General features: G+C 39.3%; 1 protein-coding gene across 1 annotated transcript in view; it reads right to left on the reverse strand.

Annotated features, from left to right (window-relative positions):
* The window catches only part of LOC307154371 (uncharacterized protein), a 91,275-nt gene that overhangs the window by 57,240 nt on the left and 10,056 nt on the right, over positions 1–23,979 (reverse strand). The window contains exons 2-9 of the mRNA XM_079864259.1: positions 17,583–17,728; positions 14,588–14,701; positions 8,528–10,453; positions 1,869–2,042; positions 1,605–1,778; positions 1,341–1,514; positions 1,077–1,250; positions 104–268 (exon numbers count right to left, since the gene is read on the reverse strand). Coding sequence (XP_079720385.1) covers positions 104–268; positions 1,077–1,250; positions 1,341–1,514; positions 1,605–1,778; positions 1,869–2,042; positions 8,528–10,453; positions 14,588–14,701; positions 17,583–17,707 — 3,026 coding nt within the window. The 5' untranslated portion in view covers positions 17,708–17,728. The remainder of the gene's footprint in view (positions 1–103; positions 269–1,076; positions 1,251–1,340; positions 1,515–1,604; positions 1,779–1,868; positions 2,043–8,527; positions 10,454–14,587; positions 14,702–17,582; positions 17,729–23,979) is intronic.

Genomic DNA, 23,979 nt, shown 5'->3' on the forward strand with positions numbered 1-23,979 from the left:
AAGAAAGTGTAAACGGACAGTAAAAAAAAATCCGATATAGACAACAAACCAGATTTGGGCATCAAGACCTGCAGTGTAAACGAGGCTTGCTTTTCCCACATACTTGAGTATCTGCAATGAGCAGTTTGGATCCATCAGTTTGCCGGAGAGCAGCTTGACTCCTGGGTGATTGTAGCTCAGATCCAGCTCTCTCAGGTGTGATGGGTTTGAACTCAGAGCTGAAGACAAATAACCACAGCCTTCCTCTGTCACCATACAGCCAGACAACCTACAGGCACACAGTCAGATCATCTACAAAAACACACATGACTGGCAGACTGTAAATAATCTCTTATATGTTATTTTTTTCAATTTCAGCGGACACATCAATACAGAGACAGCATTCAGCATTCAACCCATCATGTCTACATCAGCATTATAACCCATCATGGAAATTCAAAACTCAAGCCAAATACAGATGTTTTGTGTTTTCCTCATTTTGACAGCAACTATGTACAAGAACAAGGGGAGCTATTACTTCTAATTCCTAAAAAAAAACATTACTTTACAGACCACTTATGCTTCAAGAAAAGTCAGTGCGAATTGGTTTTATATAATCATTAATTTTTTTTTCCATATTGAACAAATTTATTCTATCTGGGTTAGCTTTTCCATCACATATACAGTATATATATATATATATATATATATATATATATATATATATATATATATATATATATATATATATATATATATCATCAACTGTAAGTGGCTCTGGTTTTAGCCATTTCTTTGTAATAACTTTTTTACTGGCTGCCAGAAGAATTAACATCAGTTTTTTATCAATGTTATTCCACCCATCAAAAGAACTATATTAGCCAGATATAAACATTCACACTTGAAAGGAATCAACACCTCAAAAACAGCTTCCAAATTTCCTTCAATCCCTTGACATAACTGGGTTGATTTCTGACACTCCCCAAAAATATGATGATGGTTAGATTCCCTTTTCCCACATAATCTCCAACAGCTCATCTGTCCCTTTGTATCTTTTCTGTGCTGGTGTGGTAAATCTCTTATATATTCTTAAATACCTCAGAATCTGCAGCTTACAATTTGGCCGCTTCAGTCCATCAGAAATAATCTTCACTCCTGAATCCTGCAGGTCATTGTTCGTCAGGTCCAGCTCTCTCAGGTGTGAGGGGTTTGAACTCAGAGCTGAAGACACATAACCACAGCCTTCCTCTGTCAGCATACAGAGAGACAACCTACAGACACACACAGTCAGACCATCAACAAACACACATCAACATTATGACCGGCAGACTGTAAATTATATCTTGTATGTTCTTAAATACCTCAGAATCTGCAGCTTACAATTTGGCCGTTTCAGTCCTTCAGAAATAATCTTCACTCCTGAATCCTGCAGGTCATTGTTACTCAGGTCCAGCTCTCTCAGGTGTGAGGGGTTTGAACTCAGAGCTGACGACACATAACCACAGCCTTCCTCTGTCACCATACAGAGAGACAACCTACAGACACACACTGTCAGACCATCTACAAACACACATCAACATTATGACTGGCAGACTGTAAATAATCTCTCATATGTTCTTAAATACCTCAGAATCTGCAGCTTACAGTGTGGGCTCTTCAGTCCTTCAGAAATAATCTTCACTCCTGAATCCTGCAGGTCATTGTTACTCAGGTCCAGCTCTCTCAGGTGTGAGGGGTTTGAACTCAGAGCTGAAGACACATAACCACAGCCTTCCTCTGTCACCATACAGCCAGACAACCTACACACACACACAGTCAGATCATCTACAAACACACATCAACATTATGACCGGCAGACTGTAAATAATCTCTCATATGTTCTTAAATACCTCAGTATCTGCAGCTGACAGTGTGGGCTTTTCAGTCCATCAGAAATAATCTTCACTCCTGAATCCTGCAGGTCATTGTTACTCAGATCCAGCTCTCTCAGGACACAGTTTGAGGATTGTAGAGCTGATGACACAATTTCACAATCCTGACCAGTGAGATTACAGCCAACAAGACTAGAAGAGAGTAAATACAGCACAATAAGTTGGCGTTCAGAGTGCTTTTCTTTAACCCTCTGGGGTCTGGGGTGTTTTTGGGGTCCTTGAGATGTTCTGACATGCCCTGACATCTGTGCTTTTTTCAGTTGCTTATAAACATATTAATGGCAAAAAAAAATTACACACTATTTAGCACAAACAGGGCTACCATAATATGTGAGCAACAAGAATGTACATGTCTGCATTTTTGAGAGAATAATGTTTATGCGTGGTTATTGAAAAAACTAAAAATGAAAGTTTCTGAAATAAGGCCACAAAACACATACTAAATATGTGGCAATAAGACTTTTGACTAATGGATTTCATCGCCTAGTGTTTTTTCTTCAAAATGATATGAAAATCATCCTGCCTAATCATCCACAAAAAAACGATACATTGATTTTAGTTTTGTGAAACACTTTTAGTTTGGAAAGCCAATATGCGGATGGGGCGTAAACGCTCCAACAGCATCATGCATATGTGGTAGTTCACACCTGGTGAGACTACGTCCCTGCATACTTAATGAGCCATTCATTCAGGTGACGTGTCACCTATAGCTAACTTAAATATACAAGCTTCATAAAAATGATCATTCTAGGAGAAAATTTCAGATGGCATTTAGAGGCTTTTGCATCTGAACTCTTCATATATACACACACATATATATATGCATGCACATACATACTTTATAATCTTTTCAAAACTAGTCAACGTGTTTCAAAACTAAAGTATACATTTTATCATACGTATTTCAAAGTAAAGGATTCATTAGTTAGTTGATGACTTTATTTTTGACAAAACACATACAGTATATATTCCTCATCTCAGTATAGCAATAGAGTTTGCTAAAAGCTGTTTATTCAATACAGCAGTATTTGAAAATCGATCATATTTTGTAAAATTACATTTATATTTGCATTTATGTCAAAACCTAGACACTTTTAAACATCAAAAGGACATTTATTAATATGTATTCGTGTCAAAATGACAAATAAACAGATTTTCCTATTCAATTTTGCATGGAAACGCTTCCAAGACGCTTGCGTGTCGCGTGAAAAATAGGCGTCGGTTCTATTTCTAGAATGCACGCGTTTTCCACGCGGCTCGTGCCGCGCCTGAGACGCGCGTCTCACACAGGCAGTGTGCAAACTCTAAACTGTTAACATGGATGGGAGCCGAAATAAAAACGGACACGCCACGGAGCTGAGACGCTTACGCCACGCATTCAGTGTTTCACCGGCCTTATCCAGCGGATGTGGGCGTTTCACAGGTTTGTATGGATCGCCCCACATTTGCGTTTGAATAGCGCGGTCTCCGTAGGCGGAGTCACATTAAAACTTAATTAGCTGAGATGAGAACGACTGACATCTCTCTCTTTACATACATATTATATAAACTGTGAATATTTGTTTTTTATAAAAATTACTTCATTTGAAAGAAGATAATTCAAGCTTCATGCCTGTGTGACTGTATGCCTGTTTGACTGAGTATTCGCTGAGTTACAGTTCATTTTCGGACGCGTTTCAGAATTGACTTCACTGACGGAGAGTAGGCAGAACTCGCATCATGTTTATTTTTCTTTATTTGGCGAAAAGCACAACACTTTGTTTTTATTATGAGCATACACAAAAAAAATACACACTAAACAGGATCGATTGATGTATAACACAAGCATATAAGATAAAAATTAATTTTTTTTTTTTTTTTTTTTTTTGCACTCATACGAAAAAAAACGAGCCTATCGCGCCGGCGCGATAGCCGACCTCAGGGGGTTAAAGGGGCAGCAGTAGCACCTTAAAAACTAGAAAAACAGAGATAAATAATTGGCAATACAAAGATAAAATAAAATCAAATATTGTGAAATATGTGGTCGTTGTGGAGAAGTAGTCCACATTGGTGGATTAACAGCTTGACGGTCACTGACCATAGGGTTCCCTTGTCCAAAGCATAGCCTAGTTATTCCAAACTGAAGTAGTGTTCATAACAAAAATGTAAATATAAATATATATATATATATATATATATATATATATATATATAAAAATTCAAGTAGATAAAGGATTGCCAAGATATAATGTAGAATGAATCTGTTTCATATGGAGTTGGGACGTGAGGTCAAAGACTGTCACTTTCGGCTCTGGCCACATCCCCAGGTGAAGTCACAGGTCATCATCCCCAGAGGCCTCGAGTCTAAAGGACTATGTATATGTTAAATTATGTTGTAAAACATATGCATAGAGTGTGATATCATATTGTGTGCACGCGCGTCTATGGTTTGTGTGAAAGAATACGTCAGTAGCGCCAAATAAAGAAATTAAAAACATTCGTCCACAGCCGCTCCAGTCCTGACCACAAGTCCATTGTCAGTGTTGTAGACCAGCACTAGGCAGGTTTTTTGTGTTCATTTCTATTGCATTACGATTGAAAGCAGTATCAATAATGTCAAAAGTATGATGTGCAGTCAAGTTCAGGTGTGTGTATATGCTGTTTAAATGAGTGTTCTCACTGATACGCTTGTTGTGATTCGCAGAGTTTTGAGGTGTTGTATTTTGACGACTTGATATTATTTCTTATTCAAAAGTTTCCCGCACCCCTGCCAAAGATCCAGGCAAGACAAGATTAAACATGTTTACTTGCAAAATAATTACATTCTAAATTTAGAAAGCCTAACATTCCAGTTTAATGCGACATGTAGCCTAAGCTATGTATCGTTACTTTTGCAAGGACTCTATTATTTTTCCAGTCATAGACCAGCGCTCAAGCACTGACTAGAATCCAGCGCTGACAAGAATCAGCATTCACGAGCTCAAAAATGTGTTTGGCGCTGACAACAATCCGGTGGTGGCTAGAATCCAGCGCTGACTAGAATCACGCAGCGGAGGAATGGAAAGTTGACAAGCCATTTAAAAGTATTGACTTAAGAAACACTTATATTTGTTCAAATATTTTCAATAAATCATTTTCCCATTCACTCCAGCGACGAATTTATAAATTAACTAAAAAATGACTGACTTAAGAAACACTTACAGTGCAATGCATAAGTTAATACACCCATGCTAAAGTTGACTAAAAAGAGGAATAAAAAAATCATATTTTGGAAATTGAACTTAATGCCTTAATTTAAAAAAATTAGGAAAAATCCAACCTTTAAGGACACCAATTTTCTTTGTGAATGAATAATGTATCGTAAATAAATAAATGTTCTTCCTTAAAATACACGGTGCATACGTTAGTACACCCCTATGTTAAATTCCCAGAGAGGCAGGCAGATTTTTATTTTTAAAGGCCAGTTACTTCATGGATCCAGGATACTTTGCATCCTGATAAAGTTCCCTTGGCCTTTGGAATTAAAATAGCCCCACATCATCACATAGCCTTCACCATACCTAGAGATTGGCATGGTTTTATTTCAGTTAGCCTAAAAGCTAGTTTGATTTGCATTGCTCTCAATTTTATTATTGTTAACTTAACTTAACTTGGCATTATTGTTAACTCCCAAGACAGTAAGGAGAAAATGACAATTTGATGGATAATTTAAATATATTCTGCAATCACATTTTGGTAATGTATTCATTCCGCCGTCACATCCGAGCGCTAAACGCTGCTTGGGTAGTTTCAAGATTATTATTAAAAAAATTAATAATAATTTAATTGTTCATATGTGTTTATTCTTGTTAGATTTTTTTTTTTTTTATGAACACAAATTAATCACGACAAACCTAATTAATTGTAATTGTATTAATACCATTGATGAAAACAAGCTGATACCAAGGTATTTTAGGCCTATAATTCTAACATAATTTTTCATGAAAAATCATGATTGTATTTATTTATTTTTCGAAACTAAGGTTAATGTAAGCAGCTTCTTGCAATACTCTCCTAAATGTTTAATAAAACCTAAGTGTAAACATTACCACTTTAATGACTGTCCTTTATTTTTCAGTACATTTGTTTTACAATATATGTCATGTAGGGGTGGAACGGTACATGTATTCGTATTGAACCGAAATGGTACGGGCGTCACAGTTGGGTGCATGAATTTACACGGAGAATACACGGTATAAAAATAAATAAAACTCGCGTGCAAATTACTTAATGTAGTGCGGAACGACTGTTAGATACGCGGGTTCTTTAGGGACACCTAATCTGTAGCCCCGCCTTAGCTCTGAAGCTCTGTGGCTATAATGAACAGGCTGCAATGTCAAGATTGCAATGCTGGAATATGTTGTGTGTGTGTGTGTGTGTGTGTGTGTGTGCGCGTGCGTGCGTGCGTGCGTGTGTGTGTGTGTGTGTGTGAGAGAGAGGTGCGGGCGCGATCGAACAGTGGAAACATAAAAACATACTCCGTCATTTTGTTCTGGACATCATTCAAACTGCAAAGTGTTTACTTATATTTGTGTACACTCGCAATAAAACACAACATTGTGCTTTTGTCAAACTATAAACTCTTGTAAAACTGTAACCTAGAACTGTCACCCAACCAAAATCTCTCTCTCTCTCTCACACACCGAACCGTGACTTCTGTGTACCGTTCCACCCCTACTGTCATGGGATTAATATTATAACTATTATTATGTAGTAGTGTAATGTAGACAGATACAACTAAAAGAGGTTGAATTTTTCATATAATTTGCACACTGAATATGGGTTGGAGCTTTTAATTTTGAACTCTCAAAGTGCACCAGATTGATGACTTTAACATTAAAATGCACAAAGTTTTCGTTCAGGGACCTGGATATTACATAGGGGACGCTGGCTCAAAAAAGGTTGAGAACCACTGCTCTGAATGGCACGAATGGCATTACTGACTATTTAAACTGAGCAGTGTAATATCTTATATGTAAGGTTGACCATTTTATTTTGGTATTTTGGCGCGTGGCTCCATTAATACTTATGTTCCGGTTCTGGTTGCTCTCCTTCGGTTCAGATAAGCGCGAGAGGCGAGATGTGTTGAAGCTCCGTCTAAAAAGATGATATGAGTTTTGTTTATTGTACTAAAACATGTAATTTTGTTCTTTAATACACTTTAATCTTATTCATACTTGTATGAAGTTTGTGTGAAGGATGTGAAGCCTGTATTTTTGAAGAGAGTTCATTAAGCATGAGTGTGCAAGCTCTGGCTAAAATAATGCCTTACTAAAATAATCACTGACAGGCTGATGTTACAATGGCGAGAGATGGCCACAGATTCCAGCTTGTTTTGATTCATTTGTCTTTTTATTCATGCAGAATAAAATCTTCCTTGAGTAATTTCTGTTGGTCTCGTTCATCTACCCACACAACGCAAAGCTAAATGAAGACCGGTCACGCGTGAGGCGCAGACGCGATCGAACAGAGGAAACATAAAAACATACTCTTTTGGTCATACAGATAAGAGCAGGATTGTTCTAAACTAGGGAAGCACAGATACCATTTTTCCAGAACCGATTCGATCCCAAATATTCGGAGTATCGGCCGATACCGATCCGATATCAGCACAGTTTTCTTTTTAATCAATGTAGAATTTATATACCTCTGTTTGTTGAACTGATAATTACTCTGTTGTGTGTTAAACATCATTATAAAGAAAAACAACTAATGAAAAAATTATATGATCATAATCTATGAAAAAATACTATTATAAACTAGATTAGTTGAAAATTCAGCAGCAAAAGTTACTCTAGAAAAATCATGAGAGCACAATAACTGAATAAAATCTAAACATTTAGTGAAAAACATTATTTAGTGGAGATGGAGAACAAATAAAAGTGAACAAGTGTAGCACTAAATCTGTTAAAGTGTTACTCACTGCTCTTTGTATTGTTGTAAAATACATTCATGAAAAACAAGTAAATATATTTCTAATATATACTGTAAAATGAAAAGACATTTCTTTTAAATGTTTAGCACAGCTGTTTAATGAGGCAGCAACACATTATAGATAGGACAGAATAAGAAAGGCTATTAATAATCTTTCATTGCCCAAAAGTATTATAATATGAAAGGCTCCAATACAGAGCGGCACAAAGCACTTATGCGTATCCCGTGCGCAGAATGATGTGCTTGAAGCAACATGGAGTCACAGCGCTTCGCATTGAAAACCTCAAAGCAAAAAGGGAAGAGATTTGATGCGTAGTTCCGGTATTATATGAATGCATATAAGGTGTGACTGAGTGACAAAGGCTAATGGTTTACATGGCTAATGGGTCAGGTATGAGGGCCCCTTAACAGAGTTTTGCTTAGGGCCCCAGGGAGGTCAGGATCGGCTCTGCGCGTGAAGAACAAGTATGCGCTCTCTACTCCAGTGTGGTGATCTAAAAGACACCAGAGAGAAAGTTGCTCTAGGGAACTGAATTTGGCTCCCCTAGTATAAGTGAACCTCAGGGAATATAATAAATAATGTTAAACTCCATGTCATGACCCCTGTAAAGATGTAAGATGCATTATTAAAAGGATTCTTTAGCTATTAATGATTAAACACTCACAGAGCTTTTCTGCAGTTGACCACAGCTGGTACCAGTCTTCTTCTACCCTCAGCTGATGTGTTGTATTTCTTGAGGTCCAGCTCATCCAGCGCCTCCTCTGAGATCTGAAGCATGTAGGAGATTGTAGAGCAGTGAGACGGAGAGAGTTCCTCCTCTGAGTGTTTGTCTGATTTCACAAACTCCTGAATCTCTCTGGACAGAGTCTGATCTTTCACTTCCAGCAGACAGAGGAACAGATTGATGGATTTCTCAGCTGAGAGAGGATTAATATTCCACTTATCTTTGACATATCCATCTTTGATCTTGTCTTTAATGAACTGTGTGATTCTCCTGATGCTCCATGAGCTGTTCTCTGTGTGTGTCAGTAGATCCTGTAAGAGTCTCTGATTGGACTCCAGTGAGACGCCCAGCAGGAACCGCAGGAACAGATCCAGCCGTCCATTCTCACTCCTGAGGGCTTTATTTACTGCTGATGTTAGTAGATCATACAGAGAGACTTCATCAGACCTGAACTCACCCAGAAGCTGCAGTGGTTCCTTGTTCTTCATTAAATAGCAGTAAAACACATAGAAAGCAGCGAGAAACTCCTGAACGCTCAGATGAATGAAGCTGTAGACTTTCCTCTGATGAATCACAGATTCCTCCTTAAAGATCTCAGTGCAAATCCCAGAATGCACTGAGGCGTCAGTGACGTCTATGCCGCTCTCAATCAGGTCCTCCTCATAGAACATTACATTGCCCTTCATCAGCTGATGGAAAGCCACTCCAGCAAGTTTCACAATCACTTCTCTGTTGGACTGCAGGAGTTTCTCTGGATCTCTCTCTTCATACTTCTGATTCCTCATGTTGATCTGAATCAGCAGGAAGTGGATGTACATCTCAGTCAGAGTTTGAGGGATTTCTGCACTCAGATCTTCTTCCAGGAGCTTCTGAAGCACAGTGGAGGAGATCCAGCAGAAGACGGGTATGTGGCACATGATGTGGAGGCTTCTTGCTCTTCTGATGTGTGAGATGATTCTGCTGGCTTGATGCTCGTCACTGATTCTCTTCCTGAAATATTCCTCCTTCTGAGGCTCATTGAATCCCTGAATCTCTGTCAGACGGTGGATGTATGTGGAGGGGATCTGATTGGCTGCTGCTGGTCTGGAGGTGATCCAGATGAGAGCCGAGGGAAGCAGATCTCCTTTCATGAGCTTTGACATCAACACACACACTGATGAAGTCTCAGTCACATCAGAAACTTCCTGAGCGTCTGAAAACATCAGTGTGATTCTGCTTTCATCCAGACCATCAAAGATGAACACAACTTTACACTCCTCATAAATCTTTGAGTCCAGATCTTGAAGTTCAGGATGAAAGTCCAGCAGAAGTCTGTGAAGACTGTACTGATGATCTCGGATCAAGTTCAGCTCTCGAAATGGAAGCACAAACATGAAATCTACATCCTGATTGTCTTTTCCCTCGGCCCAGTCCAGAATGAACTTCTGCACAGAGACGGTTTTCCCGATTCCAGCGATGCCTTTAGTGAGAACAGTCTTGATCTGCTCTTTCTCCTCGCGTCCTGGTTCAGGAGAGGCTTTAAAGATGTCATTGCAGTAGATTGGAGTGTCTTGTGAGTGTTGTGTTCTGGCTGTTTTCTCCATCTGTAAAACCTCATGTTCTTCATTCACTCCTTCTCTCTCTCCCTCTATGATGTAGAGCTGTGTGTAGATCCTGTTCAGGAGGGTTTCATTCCCTTGGAGTTTCAGTCCCTCAAATAATCTCTCATACTTGTTCTTCATGCTGGCTTTGTGTCTGTGTTTGACTCTCTGTAGTTCATCATTCACTGGTTGATCATGTCTGTTGAGGGACGCAGTAACGGTTGTGTTTTTCAGACAGAAGCCTGAGGCGGCCTCTCGAGAGATTATTCGGCCTCTATCTGTTCTGCTGAAACAACAACAACAAACAGATTTAAAAATTATGTAAAATAAAGGATTTTAATGTATAAATAAAATCTAAATTTAAACCATGTAGTCATAGGCGTAATTTGCGGGTGGGACGGGTGAGACTTTTTGAAACATTATGATGTACCTAATACAAATAAATAAAACATCGCCAGTTAACTAGCAGAGCATTCATTTAGTTCATTATTAAATAAGAGATGTTTTTTAAATCAAGCTGAGCGCTCGTTGCCGCTGCTATCAGTTGCATAGATACAATATATGGATGGTGTTCTCTTGTGGCTCGCGCACAGTCTTCACTCGGACATGCTCTTCAATCTATTTTAGATAGAGAGATAGAGAGATATTTTTTTAGATATTTTAGATAGAGATATTTTCTCTCTATCTCTCTTCTCTTCTCTCAATCTATCGCCGTTGCGGAGACTCTCTATTCGTTCCGGTGAAATCACAAAACGAAATGCACACAAACGTGTCCCTGCTTGATATAGACTGTAACCACTGATGAACATATTCGGTTTTGATGAAAGAAAAATCAAGAAAGTTTTGATGAAAAAAAACACAAGACCATTCAAGTACACAAGCAAAATCACGGATCTATTATTAATTAGTAACTCTCTAATATTAGTAGATTTCATTAAAAGATTAATTAAACCCAATGCAATGTTACTATTGAAATCGATTTTTAGACATTGTAATGTTATTTTTTTGAATACCATAGAGCAGTTAAAGGGATAGCTCACTCAACAACAACAAAATTAGCCCATGATTTACTCTCCCTAAAGCCATCCTAGTAGTGGTGCAACGGATCATCATTGATCCGTGATCCGTTCGGATCAATATCTTCGGTTCGGCACCAGGGTGGGAATTATGTAATTTTAGGGGCAAGGCCATTTGGCCTCCACCTTTTCTTTTTTTTTAGGGGCACCAAGGCCATATGACAGGGCACAAAGGCCATTGAGTACAATTCGATGGTTTTCCCATTCAGATTGATACCATAACATCCTAATTTGGAATAAGACATGGATTATGACTTTTTAATAAAAAAAACAACATTTTTTAATGAGAGAGAGAGAGAGAGAGAGAGAGAGAGAGAGAGAGAGCGCCATTACATCCAGAAGGTATACACCCTCACACAACAATAGAAACAACATAAATGCCAATAAAAGCATTCAGAAACAACACAAATGCCAATAAAAGCATTCAAAATATTCATTCAGTCCTCTATATCATGTGAGTGTGTGAGAGAGAACCATTTCATCCAGAAGGTATACACCCTCACAATCATTATCGCTCAGCGCTCAACGCAGTTAGCTTCGCGCTCCACTCAAATCGCCCCCCGCTCGCTCCAAAAAAGGAAAAAAATCTACATGTATATCACTTGTAGCGGTCCCCAAGCTTTTTTGCGCCACAGATCGGTTTAATATCAGACAATATTTTCACGGACCGGCTTTCAAGGTGTGGCGGATAAATACAACAAAATAAAATGATACGAACGGCATAAAAACTGGGGTATTTTTTTTTGCCTATAATAATAAACGTGAATCCAATGTGTGGGCCTACTAGCAACTTTATTAGCAGCGTCCTCTAACATCGCGCCTAAAAACAACTGAGAAAGTCTGAACACAAACAAAATGCCCCCAAAAGAAAAGAATCTCTATGTTTTCGGGGCTGATGCGATGTAAGGGTGGTGCTGCTGCCAATAAAGCACCTAAAAGCTGTCACAACGAACCGCAAAATTAATGATTATGAATATGTAATATATAGCAGGAGACATTTTAATTGTTTACTAATAAACCAGTTTTTTTTTTTATGTCTGTGTCGGCTGGAAAGATGCTGACTCGCGATCTTCGCAGTAGTGAACGCACCAGAGAGAAATGCACATTTCATACGGATTACATAAGAGAGAAGTCTGTTTTCTTTCGTTTTGAATTGTTCTGTTTAAAAGTAGACATTTCAAGCTTTATATATATGTCTCAGGTCTGTGAGGCAAGTAGGCTATACGCTGAGTTTCGGTTCATTTATGAGACAAGCTCCAGTTTCGCCGGCGCCTTCATGTCGTGATTATCTATTTTCTAATATATTCACTTCTAATTTATTTAATCCAGACAATTGGTTGATGAAACATTGATTAAAATTAAGATACAATTAATACAAAACGAAATTAAATTTAAAGACAGGCTTTGTGCTTTCTGCTTGAGGTCTCTGTGAAAGTTTTATAAAGCAGTCTTTTAGTGCCGCCTTCACGTCCGTAACGGATAACTGTCCAGTCTGTAACATTTTTTTTTTTTTTTTTGTGAAATAAATTTCTAAATAAATGCGACTTATAGTCCAGTGCGACTTAGGCTAGGCTTATATGTGTTTTTTCTTCTTCATGGCGCATTTTTTGACTGTTGCGATTTATACTCCGGAGCGACTTATTAATAGTAGGCTACATAATGGTTTGGAGTTTTCACTCCATTATTGAGCTGAGTTATGACTGAAAATAGTCTACTGTTGATGACTGTGCAAGACAGATGGATTCAGGGTCAGGCTTGACTGAGCATGCTTCAGACTCGTGGTGTGAGCGGAGCGAAACTGGAGCGGGAAATAGGGCGACGCTCCGTCCTTTTGAAATTACCGCTCTGCGCTCTGTCCAAGATCCTCCCGCTCGCGCTCCCCGCTCGCTCCCGCTCCACTCCGCTCACATGCTCTGCTTTATACATGGAACTTGGACAGGGTCAGGGCACACAGGCCACTGTGGCCGTACGATGATTTTTTTTTCACGGGGCATGAAGGCCAAAGTGTAGGGCAACGGCGGCCATGGCCGCGTGGCCGCGGTATAATTCCCACCCTGTTCGGCAGACGCGTGATCCGCGGATTGATTTATGAAAAAAAAGTTGTACGCATGTTCAGTCCACACACAGCGTGGTCATGGCGAGCGTTATGAACATGAACCGCAGATAGCGTGACGCCTCATTCGCGCCGCAAAACCTCCAGATGCGCGTAAATGCGTCTTTACATTGACTTAACATTGAAATCACTCGCGCCAGACACTCTATTCGCGTTTGGTGTGAACGCAGCATGGGTAACGGCGAGAGAGAGAGAAAGAGTGCCTGCGAGTGCGAGCGAGCGAGAGTGAGGTCTGCGGTCTTGGCCATTAGTTGATTTACTTGTTTTTGTGTAGGTAATACGTTGTCAAATATGTTTAAACTTAAATAAACTACTACCCATACAAGTAGTTATGTCTCTTTGTATTAATTTGTCATTAATTGACAAAATGCGCAACCAGATGTTCGAATATATGTGTATTTTAGAGGGAATATTCGAACGTCGTTTTTGAGCAATTTTGACAGCCCTATATGACAGTGGAAACACATCAAGCATTGGTCCATGTTTAAAGGAAGGAGATGCACTTTTTATGGTGCACTTTAAGTTGTTTTTCATTAATTATGTTAAAAAGAAGATATTATGCCTTGTGCATTTTAAGTTGATTTTATATATTTTAATTTAATAATTTAAAAGTGTTAATAAATAAAAATAATTTTTTTTTGCTGATCTGAAAAATGATCCGATCCGTGACTCTGATCCGAGAAACGATCCGAACCGTGAGTTTTTTGATCTGTTGCACCCCTACATCCTAGTGTATGTGACATTCTTCTTTCAGACTAATACAATCTGAGTTACATTAAAAAATATCCTGGCTCTCCCAAGCTTTATAATGGGAGTGAATGGCTGTTTCTGTTTTGAAGTCCATAAAAGTGCATCAATCCATCTTAAGCAAAGCATCATTTTTGTAAGAAACTAGCCGTATTTAAAACTTTATAAAATATAATAGCTAGCTTTCGGCAAACGGACATATGCATCGAGTACAGTGGAAAAGAGACCTCTTTATGATGAATGGATGCACTTTTTGGGGCTTCAAAATCTCACCCTCCATTCACTGCCATTATAAAGCTTGGAAGAGCCAGGACATTTTTTAATATAACTCTGATTGTGTTCGTCTGAAAGAAGAATGTCATATACACCTAGGATGGCTTTAAATCAAAAAATTTTAAGTGAACGAGTGAATTTTGAATTTTGTGAATTTTTAAGTGAATTTTTTAAGCAATTTCCTTTAAATCCACTACATGTTTATCCTCACCTGGGGTCAGAGGTCACTGCTCCTTCACTGAATTTATGAGGCTGAGTCAATGATCCGTCACTCTTCACAGACTCAATGCCGGATTCTGGAGATGAAGATCTCTGTCTCCTGATACTGAGAAACACACAGATATAATTCTTCCTTTAGTTCTGTCTGTTCTGCCCTTTATCTCAAACGCCTTGCTAGAGTATGCAGTCAGATAACGCCTCCCAAAGACAACAGACACAGGGATTGTTTCCAAGGTTTACTGCTGCCCAATGAATAATGTTAAACGAAAGTGCCTTCAAAACAACTTAAATAAAGGAGCAATAGTAGCCATGACGGCATGCTCTTCTTTGCTGCTCGGCTCACATTTGTGATGTCATCATATAAGGACATTACAGTTTTTTTTATTCGCTTTGGTACTATTTTCACAAGTTAGGTGTACATTTTCAAAACTCTTAGTGCTAATATCACAACAGATCATCAAAAGTGCATTTTTTTCAAACATTTCATCATGTTTTCAATTGTGTTAGTACAATACTCAAAATCACAAAGTATCCTTTTCACAACACAAAATAAGTGTTTCATCTACATAATGTTTCATTCATAGTCACTGCCTTTCATAAAGCTCTTACTATCAAACTTTTGATTTGCATCTATTCTTGTTCAGTTTAATACATTTGTCTATTATTTAATCCAACTGATCTTAATGGTTAATCAATTAATCATTTGGTACACCTGTAGATTTCTATAGATATTGATTCTATATACAGTTTCTATAGAACTTGTTTGCTATTTCTAATATGGATAACCAAATGTAATGAATTATTTTTTACATAAGTGATTTATAGATAATAACCACCATGATGTTTGATGTTGAGAGAGAGAGAGAGAGAGAGAGAGAGAGAGAGAGAGAGAGAGAGAGAGAGATTTGCCATTTGTGTAAATACTGTACAGCAGAATAGAGTATAAGGGAGAGGAAACAGTCGATGACTGTAAAACAGATTGATCAGAGATGCATCAGTAGAAGGGAGACAGATGGCATCAAATACAGCATTTTTACATTACAGTATGTATGCAATACTGTAAACAGATTACCATGGTAGAGACTGCCGAATTACTGTAACTCAACCTTCATCTGTAAAGGTCCACTACAGTATAGATTCAGTCAAATGGTAATCATTTACTGTATTCATTGCCAGCAAACTCTGTTAGCACAGAACCTCATGGCTGTACTTCATCACACCTTTTGATAACACACTGGATAGATACTATTACAAACATTATGGATTCAATTTCTTCTAATGTGGCAACTGTAATTACTGTAAATGAGTAATTACTGTAATTATTTCAGCAACAAGGGTGATTTGAAACATGTATCTTGCACTGTTTGCTGTTGAATGAGTTGATTGTTAAAAGTACTAAACTGAAAGAAGTTCATACTGTTGGGTTTCTGTGATTAAACTAAATGTTCTCATTAACTTTTACAATAATCTTGTGTTTGAAACAATGATTATGTGGACTGAAAAGTGTATAACTGTAATGAAAGCATGAGATCAGGTTTTGAAAGAATGACTAGCTGTGTTGCAAGTGTGATCAGTTTGGATTTTTGTACTAAGAGTTTTGAAAATGTACACCTTACTTGTGAAAATAGTACCAAAGCGAATATAAAAACTGTAACAATATTATATGCAATACCCAACTTTGAACAGAAGGGGCCACTTTACTACAACTTTTATATCAAATAAATGCAGAATGTTCATATAGAACAGCACACTGTCAGCTGTTTCATTCATTATGCGTTGGTCTGTTCGCTCTAATCAGGGTTTCTGCAGGTTTCAGTAAGTCAAATTTAAGACCTTTTTAAGACATTTTAAGACCATAAAGATTGAAATTTAAGACAACGCATTATCCAAGTTAGATAGATAGTTACCTCGGGATCATTAGAGTATCTATCTATCTAGGATTATCTGATGTGTGTGTGAGAGAGGTAGATATATTTTTTAGAGAAAATTTTACTTTTGCATATTATACTGTAAAAACACAATTATTGTTGATTTTAGTTGATCATACTAGAGAGGAAATGATGAGATGATTAAAGTGACCAAAATTATCACGGTTATCACAGAATCATTTTCAAAAAGTACTAATACTACAGAATGAAGTCAATTCAACAAGTTTTATGTCGAAAAACAGCAAATAACAAATTGATTAGCATCAATATGCACTTTTTGTTTACGTAAACATTAAAATACCATTAAAAATGATGGCCAGATTTTAAGAGTGTCTTGCAACATGTTCTCTACCAACATGTACAAGTTTAAATAAAGTTTTGAAAAAAACGTTTTATACAAAGATAAACCTCATATTTCAGCCTTTAAATAATTTTTTATAAAAAGAATGAGTCAAAAAAGATAAATTACTGACATTTACACATTAGCTTATATTTATTAGTAGTGTTTGGGTGCACCCCCATCCTTCATGTTGACTGAGCTTTCAATGTTGTTATGGAAAGGGGTGATTGGTTGGTTCCTGTCACATGACCTGCGGTGCGTTTTGCGGCATTCTGAAAAATTTAGATTTTTTTCATCTCGTTGCGCCTGGTAAAAAAATTAGCGCGTCGCTTCAATTATGAGCGCGCTTGCCGCGCGCCTACATTTGAACAAACTTGAGCGCGCAAAAGACGCGATATGTGACCGGCCTCTGGCGAGCTAGCTCATATCAAGCCACGAGCTATTGGTAGCATGCGAGCGACGGAGACCCCTGCTCTAGGGCTCCACTTTGTAGACTACGACTCGATACTTTTTTGCTACTTTGTAATAACTTTCTGCGGCCAGCGTTTCTGGAAATGAACGAGGGTAAACACTTTTTTAGACCTGACTAAATGAAATTTAAGACCTAGGATGAAAATCTGGCCGTTTTAAGACTTTTTAAGGCCTTAAATTTAAAGTTCAGAATTTTAGACTTTTTAAGACCCCGCGGAAACCCTGTCTATTACTTGATTATATCTCACCTGGGGTCAGAGGTCACTGCTTTATCACTGAATTTAGGAGGATGAGTCAATGATCCGTCACTCTTCAGAGACACACAGCTGGATTCTGGAGATGAAGATCTCTCACTGCTCTCTCTGTTCTCCATAATGAGAAACTGTCTTCAGACCTGCATATGGAAAAATATAACAAATCATACATTATATTTAGACTATTCAATTAAAGTACAGTAATAACATACTACACACACAACGGCATTCCAGAGATTCAGAGTACAACCGTGTAGTAGCAGCAGTGTGTGAAGGATCCTGTTCTTCTTAAGTCCATAAAGTACTGGTTTACAGTGGAAGAACTGGTCTGACTGCACAAAGACCTGATCTGGCTAGATTAAAAAAAGTTTGTCGACACAAACTTTATGATAGATAGATGGATAGATGGATAGATTAAAAATAATAGACCAGACAGACCAGCATAGAACATAGAATGGCAGTTTAAGAGTCTAAGAGTTTTAGACGTCATTTATAGGAAAACCGAAAGTCTGATCAGTTAGAAAAGATATAGCACACTAAGTCAGAGCAGTCTGAAGGTCTGAGCCGAGTTTGGAGTATGTAGAGTTGAAGCTCTAGGAGGAGTTAGAGTCAGAAAACGTATTGTCAGAAGAATAATCCCTGATCTGAGCCTCTGAGATGAACTGGATCAGTGATTCAGAGCCCAATCTTCACACAGGTCTACAACAGATCACTGGAGCAGAGTGAAGTTCCCTGCTGCTTCAAACACTGCCCTATCATCCTGGCCTCCAAAAAACACACTGGACTTAGTGACTACAGACCTGTCGCTTTCTCGTCTGTGTTCATGAAGTCATTTGAAAGACTGTTAGACAGCAGAGGTTGGACCTCCTTCACCAGCTGAGGAAGATCAGGATCTGCTGAAACAGTTCTACTCTGCAGTCATCGAGACCGTCCTGTGCTTATCTGTAACGTAAGGCTCGAGATTGCAACCATTTTTGGTTGTATATGCTCCCAAAATTGAATCTGTGCAACCTCAAAATTTATTTGGGAGCATTTGTGTGAGTGCAAATAATTGTTGTAGAGCAACCTTTTTTCTAGAGATGCACCGGTCAACCGGCCATAAATCGGAAACAGCCGGTTTATGCTACAAACACACCATTGGCAAACGGACCGTTCTAAGTTTAATTTTGGCTGATCTCTATTCCGGACTTGCACACAAACTGCATGCAATCACGTCCCGAAATGTCATTTGTGTGAGAATATTACAAAGTCTGTCAAAAGGACGTTAACACAGGCCAGAGATGGGACACACTGAAGAGAAAATACCAAACATAGCAAGATCACTGTTCGTGATGCTCGAAATATAGGAAAAAAAAATATTAATATTGATTTGGGGTCGGGATTTATTTGAATGTGTCTCTTAAGGAAACTGACTTTCTTCAGAACAGTTTCAATGGCATTTTCTTTTTCTCTTCCCTCCGTATAAAGTGACGTTTACCCCCCAAAAAACGCTTCTTTTCCATAAGCGCCACCTACTGTCAGAGAGCAAATCTGCATTTTCATTCAGTCCGTCTCGTTTTGTTTTGTGCAGGTGTGTCTTATGTAATAATTTCACAAAGCTAAGGACCATTCTGTTTTGCTCTAAATCTTGAAATTATGCAAGGGCAATTCCACGCAAAAATCATCCTTACCATGAAAACAAACTTTTTACCAAAAGATCAAAATCCTTTTTAAGTTGTCCGTTTAGGTCTGCAATATACTGTATTAATGTGCTGTATCAGAAATTAAGAAAATTGCCTTGTTTTTACCCCACATATGAGGTGAGCAACAATGCTAAAATTACATTTTGACACCAACCATATTCCATGCTTTCAAAAGAGGGATCAAATACCCCCCTTTTTTAAACTTTATTTTAACAAAGCATTTTGCAGAAAGATAGAGTCATGCCTGATAAATAAATATGCTCATTTTGTCATAACAGCACTGCCTGTTGAGTTTATAAGGGCTATAATTAAGAGGTCACAACGCTTCAGTGCTCTGTCACATCTGTAGCGTTTTAAAGATTAAGTTTATATAATATAAATTATAAATACAAATAACTTGAAACTTTATATACAAAGCTAAAATATGTTTATGCTTATTAGGACAAACATTTCATCTCACTAATTTGCTCTGAACAACCATAATAATGCGTTACAGATGTGACTATTGCTGTGATCTGTTTCAGGCGTACCATATATCAGTGCATGAATCCAACAATCGCAATAATATTTGTGCTTTGTTAGTTTTAATATGAAAAAAAATCTCAACTTTCGAATTCAGTCTATTTTATAACAAAATTCAAACAATAGATGCCGCTCTTTAATACGGCGTGATATATTTCTGTAGCGCCTCAGTGTAAGTGGCGGATCAAGCGCACATGAACCGATCTTCTCTTCCTCTTTGCCCGCTATAAAAGGCGATAAGCCTAGATGTGGAAAGCATTCTGGGGCACAGAGCAGAATGCCCGCCTGGTTCCTGGGCGGAACCAGGCGGGCACAGAGCAGAGCCCTCCTTATAAAATTATAAGGAACCTATTACTTTTATTTATTTACTTTTTTATCGCTTGAAGTCTTTAAATTGATCAACATTTAACAATGGTTAACTTTGGTTCAACTTTGCATTTCAAGGCTCGACATTAACGCTTGTTTGCTTGTCTGGGAAAAGTGTTGTTTTTCTTTTTAAGGGGCAAGAGAACGTCTCGGTTACGGATGTAACCCTCGTTCCCTGAGTGGGAACGGAGACGTTACGTCGGATGACGACGATTGGGGTTTCGCTTAGAAGCCTATCACCTTCGAGTATATAAAACGAGCCAATGGCAATGAAATGCCATGGGTCTGCGGAATTTGCATAGCGTAACTCCGCCCGCCGCAGGGGGTATATAAGGAAGTACGCTGCACAAATGCAGATATGTCTTCGCTGAGGAGCCGAGACTGGCCCCAGGCGTTTTTCTGCGGTACAGCGGAAGTGGCAGGAAGACGTAACGTCTCCGTTCCCACTCAGGGAACGAGGGTTACATCCGTAACCGAGACGTTCCCTTTCGTGGTCACTCCAAGTTACGTCGGATGACGACGATTGGGGTTCCAGTCTAATCACGCCACCTCGGCTGTCTTCCAGTGCCCTGCGTAAGTCTGAGCTCCCTGTTGTGAGACTAGCACGAACGAAGGAGTCCTACTTAACACAGGGATACCAAAGTACACTGGGAAGCATATCTCCAGAGAGAAATATGCAATTATGCCCAGCCATTAATGGGGGGGACTTAGAATACACATATGACCCAGAGGGCTGCATATGGAAAATCACTGGGGTGTCCAGCCGCAGGTGGAATTTTAAACCCCAGGGGTGGCAAGGTGGCTTGCCAAGGGAAAGACACACGCTCACAAGGAGACTTACAGTGGAATACACATGTGGGGGTCGCCCAGAGGGGGAACCATGCACATGGAGGCACCTAGTCAAGCGCAAAAGCTGTGTTATGGAAATTGGCATAACTCAGGCGATGACGTAACCAGTGCTGGAGGAACTCAGAGCTTATCAGACTCACCTGAGAGAAATATCGCACGTATCCCATCCGTGGAGAGGAATGGCGAGCAAGCGAAGACACCTGAGCAGAATCTAGCACCGGCTGGTTGAAGCGAGTACATGAGAAGAAACTGGCTCTACTCGGAGATTATAGAATCTCGCGAATGTGTTGGGTGTCGCCCAGCCTGCAGCTCTACAAATGTCTGTTAGCGAGGCGCCATGCGCTAGAGCCCAAGAGGAAGCCACACTACGTGTGGAGTGGGCTTTCACACCAAGGGGGCACGGACGACCTTGCTGCTGGTATGCCAAAGCAATGGTATCCACTATCCAGTGAGATAACCTTTGCTTTGAGAGAGCCTTTCCCTTCAGCTTCCCACCATGACAGACAAAGAGCTGGTCTGAGGTCCTGAAACACCGCGTTCTGTCTACGTAAGCACGGAGTGCACGTACTGGACAGAGCAGTGCCAAGGCTGGGTCTGCCTCCTCCAAGGGCAGCGCTTGCAGGTTCACTACCTGGTCTCGAAAGGGTGTGGTAGGAACCTTGGGCACGTATCCAAGCCGGGGTCTCAGGATCACGTGAGAGTTAGCCGGCCCGAATTCCAGGCACGCTTCGTCAACCGAAAATGCCTGCAGGTCCCCTACCCTCTTGATGGAGGCCAATGCAACCAGGAGCGCTGTCTTCATTGACAGGAACTTAAGCTCCACTGACTGTAAAGGCTCAAATGGAGCACTCTGCAGGGCAGTTAGAACCACTGAGAGGTCCCAAGAGGGTACGAGGGGAGGACGAGGAGGATTTAGTCTCCTCGCTCCCCTCAGGAACCTGACGATCAGGTCGTGCTTTCCCAGAGACTTACCATCAACTGCTTCGTGATGTGCGGCAATGGCGGCAACATACACTTTCAGGGTGGAGGGAGACAGCCTTCGCTCCAACCCTTCTTGCAGGAAGGAAAGCACGACACTGATCGGGCATTTCGTGGGTTCTTGATGTTTAGAAGAACACCAGTTGACGAAGAGGTTCCACTTCAACGCATAGGCATGTCTCGTGGACGATGCTCTAGCGGAAGTGATGGTAGCCACCACCGCAAATCACACATTAATCGCTACTGGAACAAAGCTGTTTTTGTATCGTTTGGTTGTACACCGCAGTGCTCTGAACCGTCGATTGGACGGCAGACACTGGAACTCATAATGCAGCGGATGCAGCTGATCGCTCAGAATTGAAGTACCCAAGCGCTGTACCTGCCTGGTATACAGCGAGGCTGGGTTCAGTAATGGTTCGCCAATCAACCTACTGGACCATTTCACGATCTGGTTGATAGAGTTCCGGTTCTTTAAAGTCAAGTTCCCATACCAAGATACCAGTGAAAAAGAAAGTACGGTTTCTATAAAAGCACGATAAAACATACTCAACAGAGTTTTCTCAATTTGAAATTTACACAGTTTCCTTAAAAAGAACAGACGTTGATGCCCCTTTTTACACACCGTTTCACAGTTGGCTTCAAAATTCAACTTTGAATCAATGATTGTCCCAAGATATTTGTAAGACTGCACACACTCCACTGTTTCACCATTAATGCACGTGACTTCATGCATATAGACCTTCTTTCTGAAATCAATAACCATATCTTTGGTCTTCAGTATATTTAAATGAAGGTGAGACGCCTCACACCACTCAACAAAGTCATTAATAATAGGTCCATGACTATTCTCATTATTTTGAAGCAAACTGACAATTACAGTGTCGTCTGCGTACTTCAAAACAACACGATTTTCCAAATGACTTTGGCACATATTTGTGTAAAGAATAAACAGTAATGGAGAAAGTACACATCCTTGTGGTGAACCAGTGGAGGACATAACCTGTGCAGAAATTGTGTTATTTATTTTCACTCTTTGTGTTCTCTCAGTTAAAAAATCTAAAATCCATCCGACTAAATTATTACTCAGTTTGAACTGTTCTAAAAGTCTACTTACTAGAATGTGAGGTTGCATTGTATTAAACGCAGAGGAAAAATCTACAAATAGAAGCCTTGCATGAGACCCCTTCCCCTCCAGATGTTTCAAAAGTAGATGTATCAAGGTGACCGTTGCATCCTCCACACCTCTTTTTGATCTATAAGCAAACTGCATTGGGTCTAATAAACACTCAGTCGTCTTTAATATTTCAGATCTCACAAATCTCTCAAAAATTCTCATTAAAATAGATGTAAGAGCCACTGGTCTTAAATCATTTAATGTCTTTGGGCAACTAGCTTTCGGAACTGGGACAATCATTGCATCCTTCCATACCTTTGGAACATGCTGTACTCTCAAGGACTCATTAAAAATATACTGAAATACAGGACTCAACTCTTTTGCACAAGACTTGAGTACCCGGCCACAGATATTATCAGGCCCATAACTCTTATTTACTTTAACTGAAGAAAAGGCCCTTTCGACCTCCTTTTGGTCTATACAAAAATGCTGGCTATCCTCAAGTTTGTGACGCAAATCCTGGAGTTCCTCACTAAAAACAGATGTATCAAAACGATTATAAAACATATTCAAGGCATTTGCAAATTCAAATTTCGAATTGTATCCATCCAAGATGACATCATTATTGTTCTTTGAACTACCATAACCTAATATAGCTTTCATACTGGACCAGGCTGAACCCAATTTATTATCAGCCATCTGACTCTCTAATCGCACTTTATAATTATTTTTTGCCTTTAAAATTTCTACTTTCAACCCCCTAGTGGCTGCTTGTTTATGTAAATCAGTAAATGCATCTGATTTAAAGACCCGTCTCTTATATTCTATACTGGATTTAACAGATTTGGTCACCCATGGTTTGTTATTTGGGTAGATTTTG

Source organism: Squalius cephalus (genome assembly GCF_949319135.1).
Source record: "Squalius cephalus genome assembly, chromosome: 2".
In the NCBI taxonomy this organism is placed as follows: Eukaryota; Metazoa; Chordata; class Actinopteri; order Cypriniformes; family Leuciscidae; genus Squalius; species Squalius cephalus.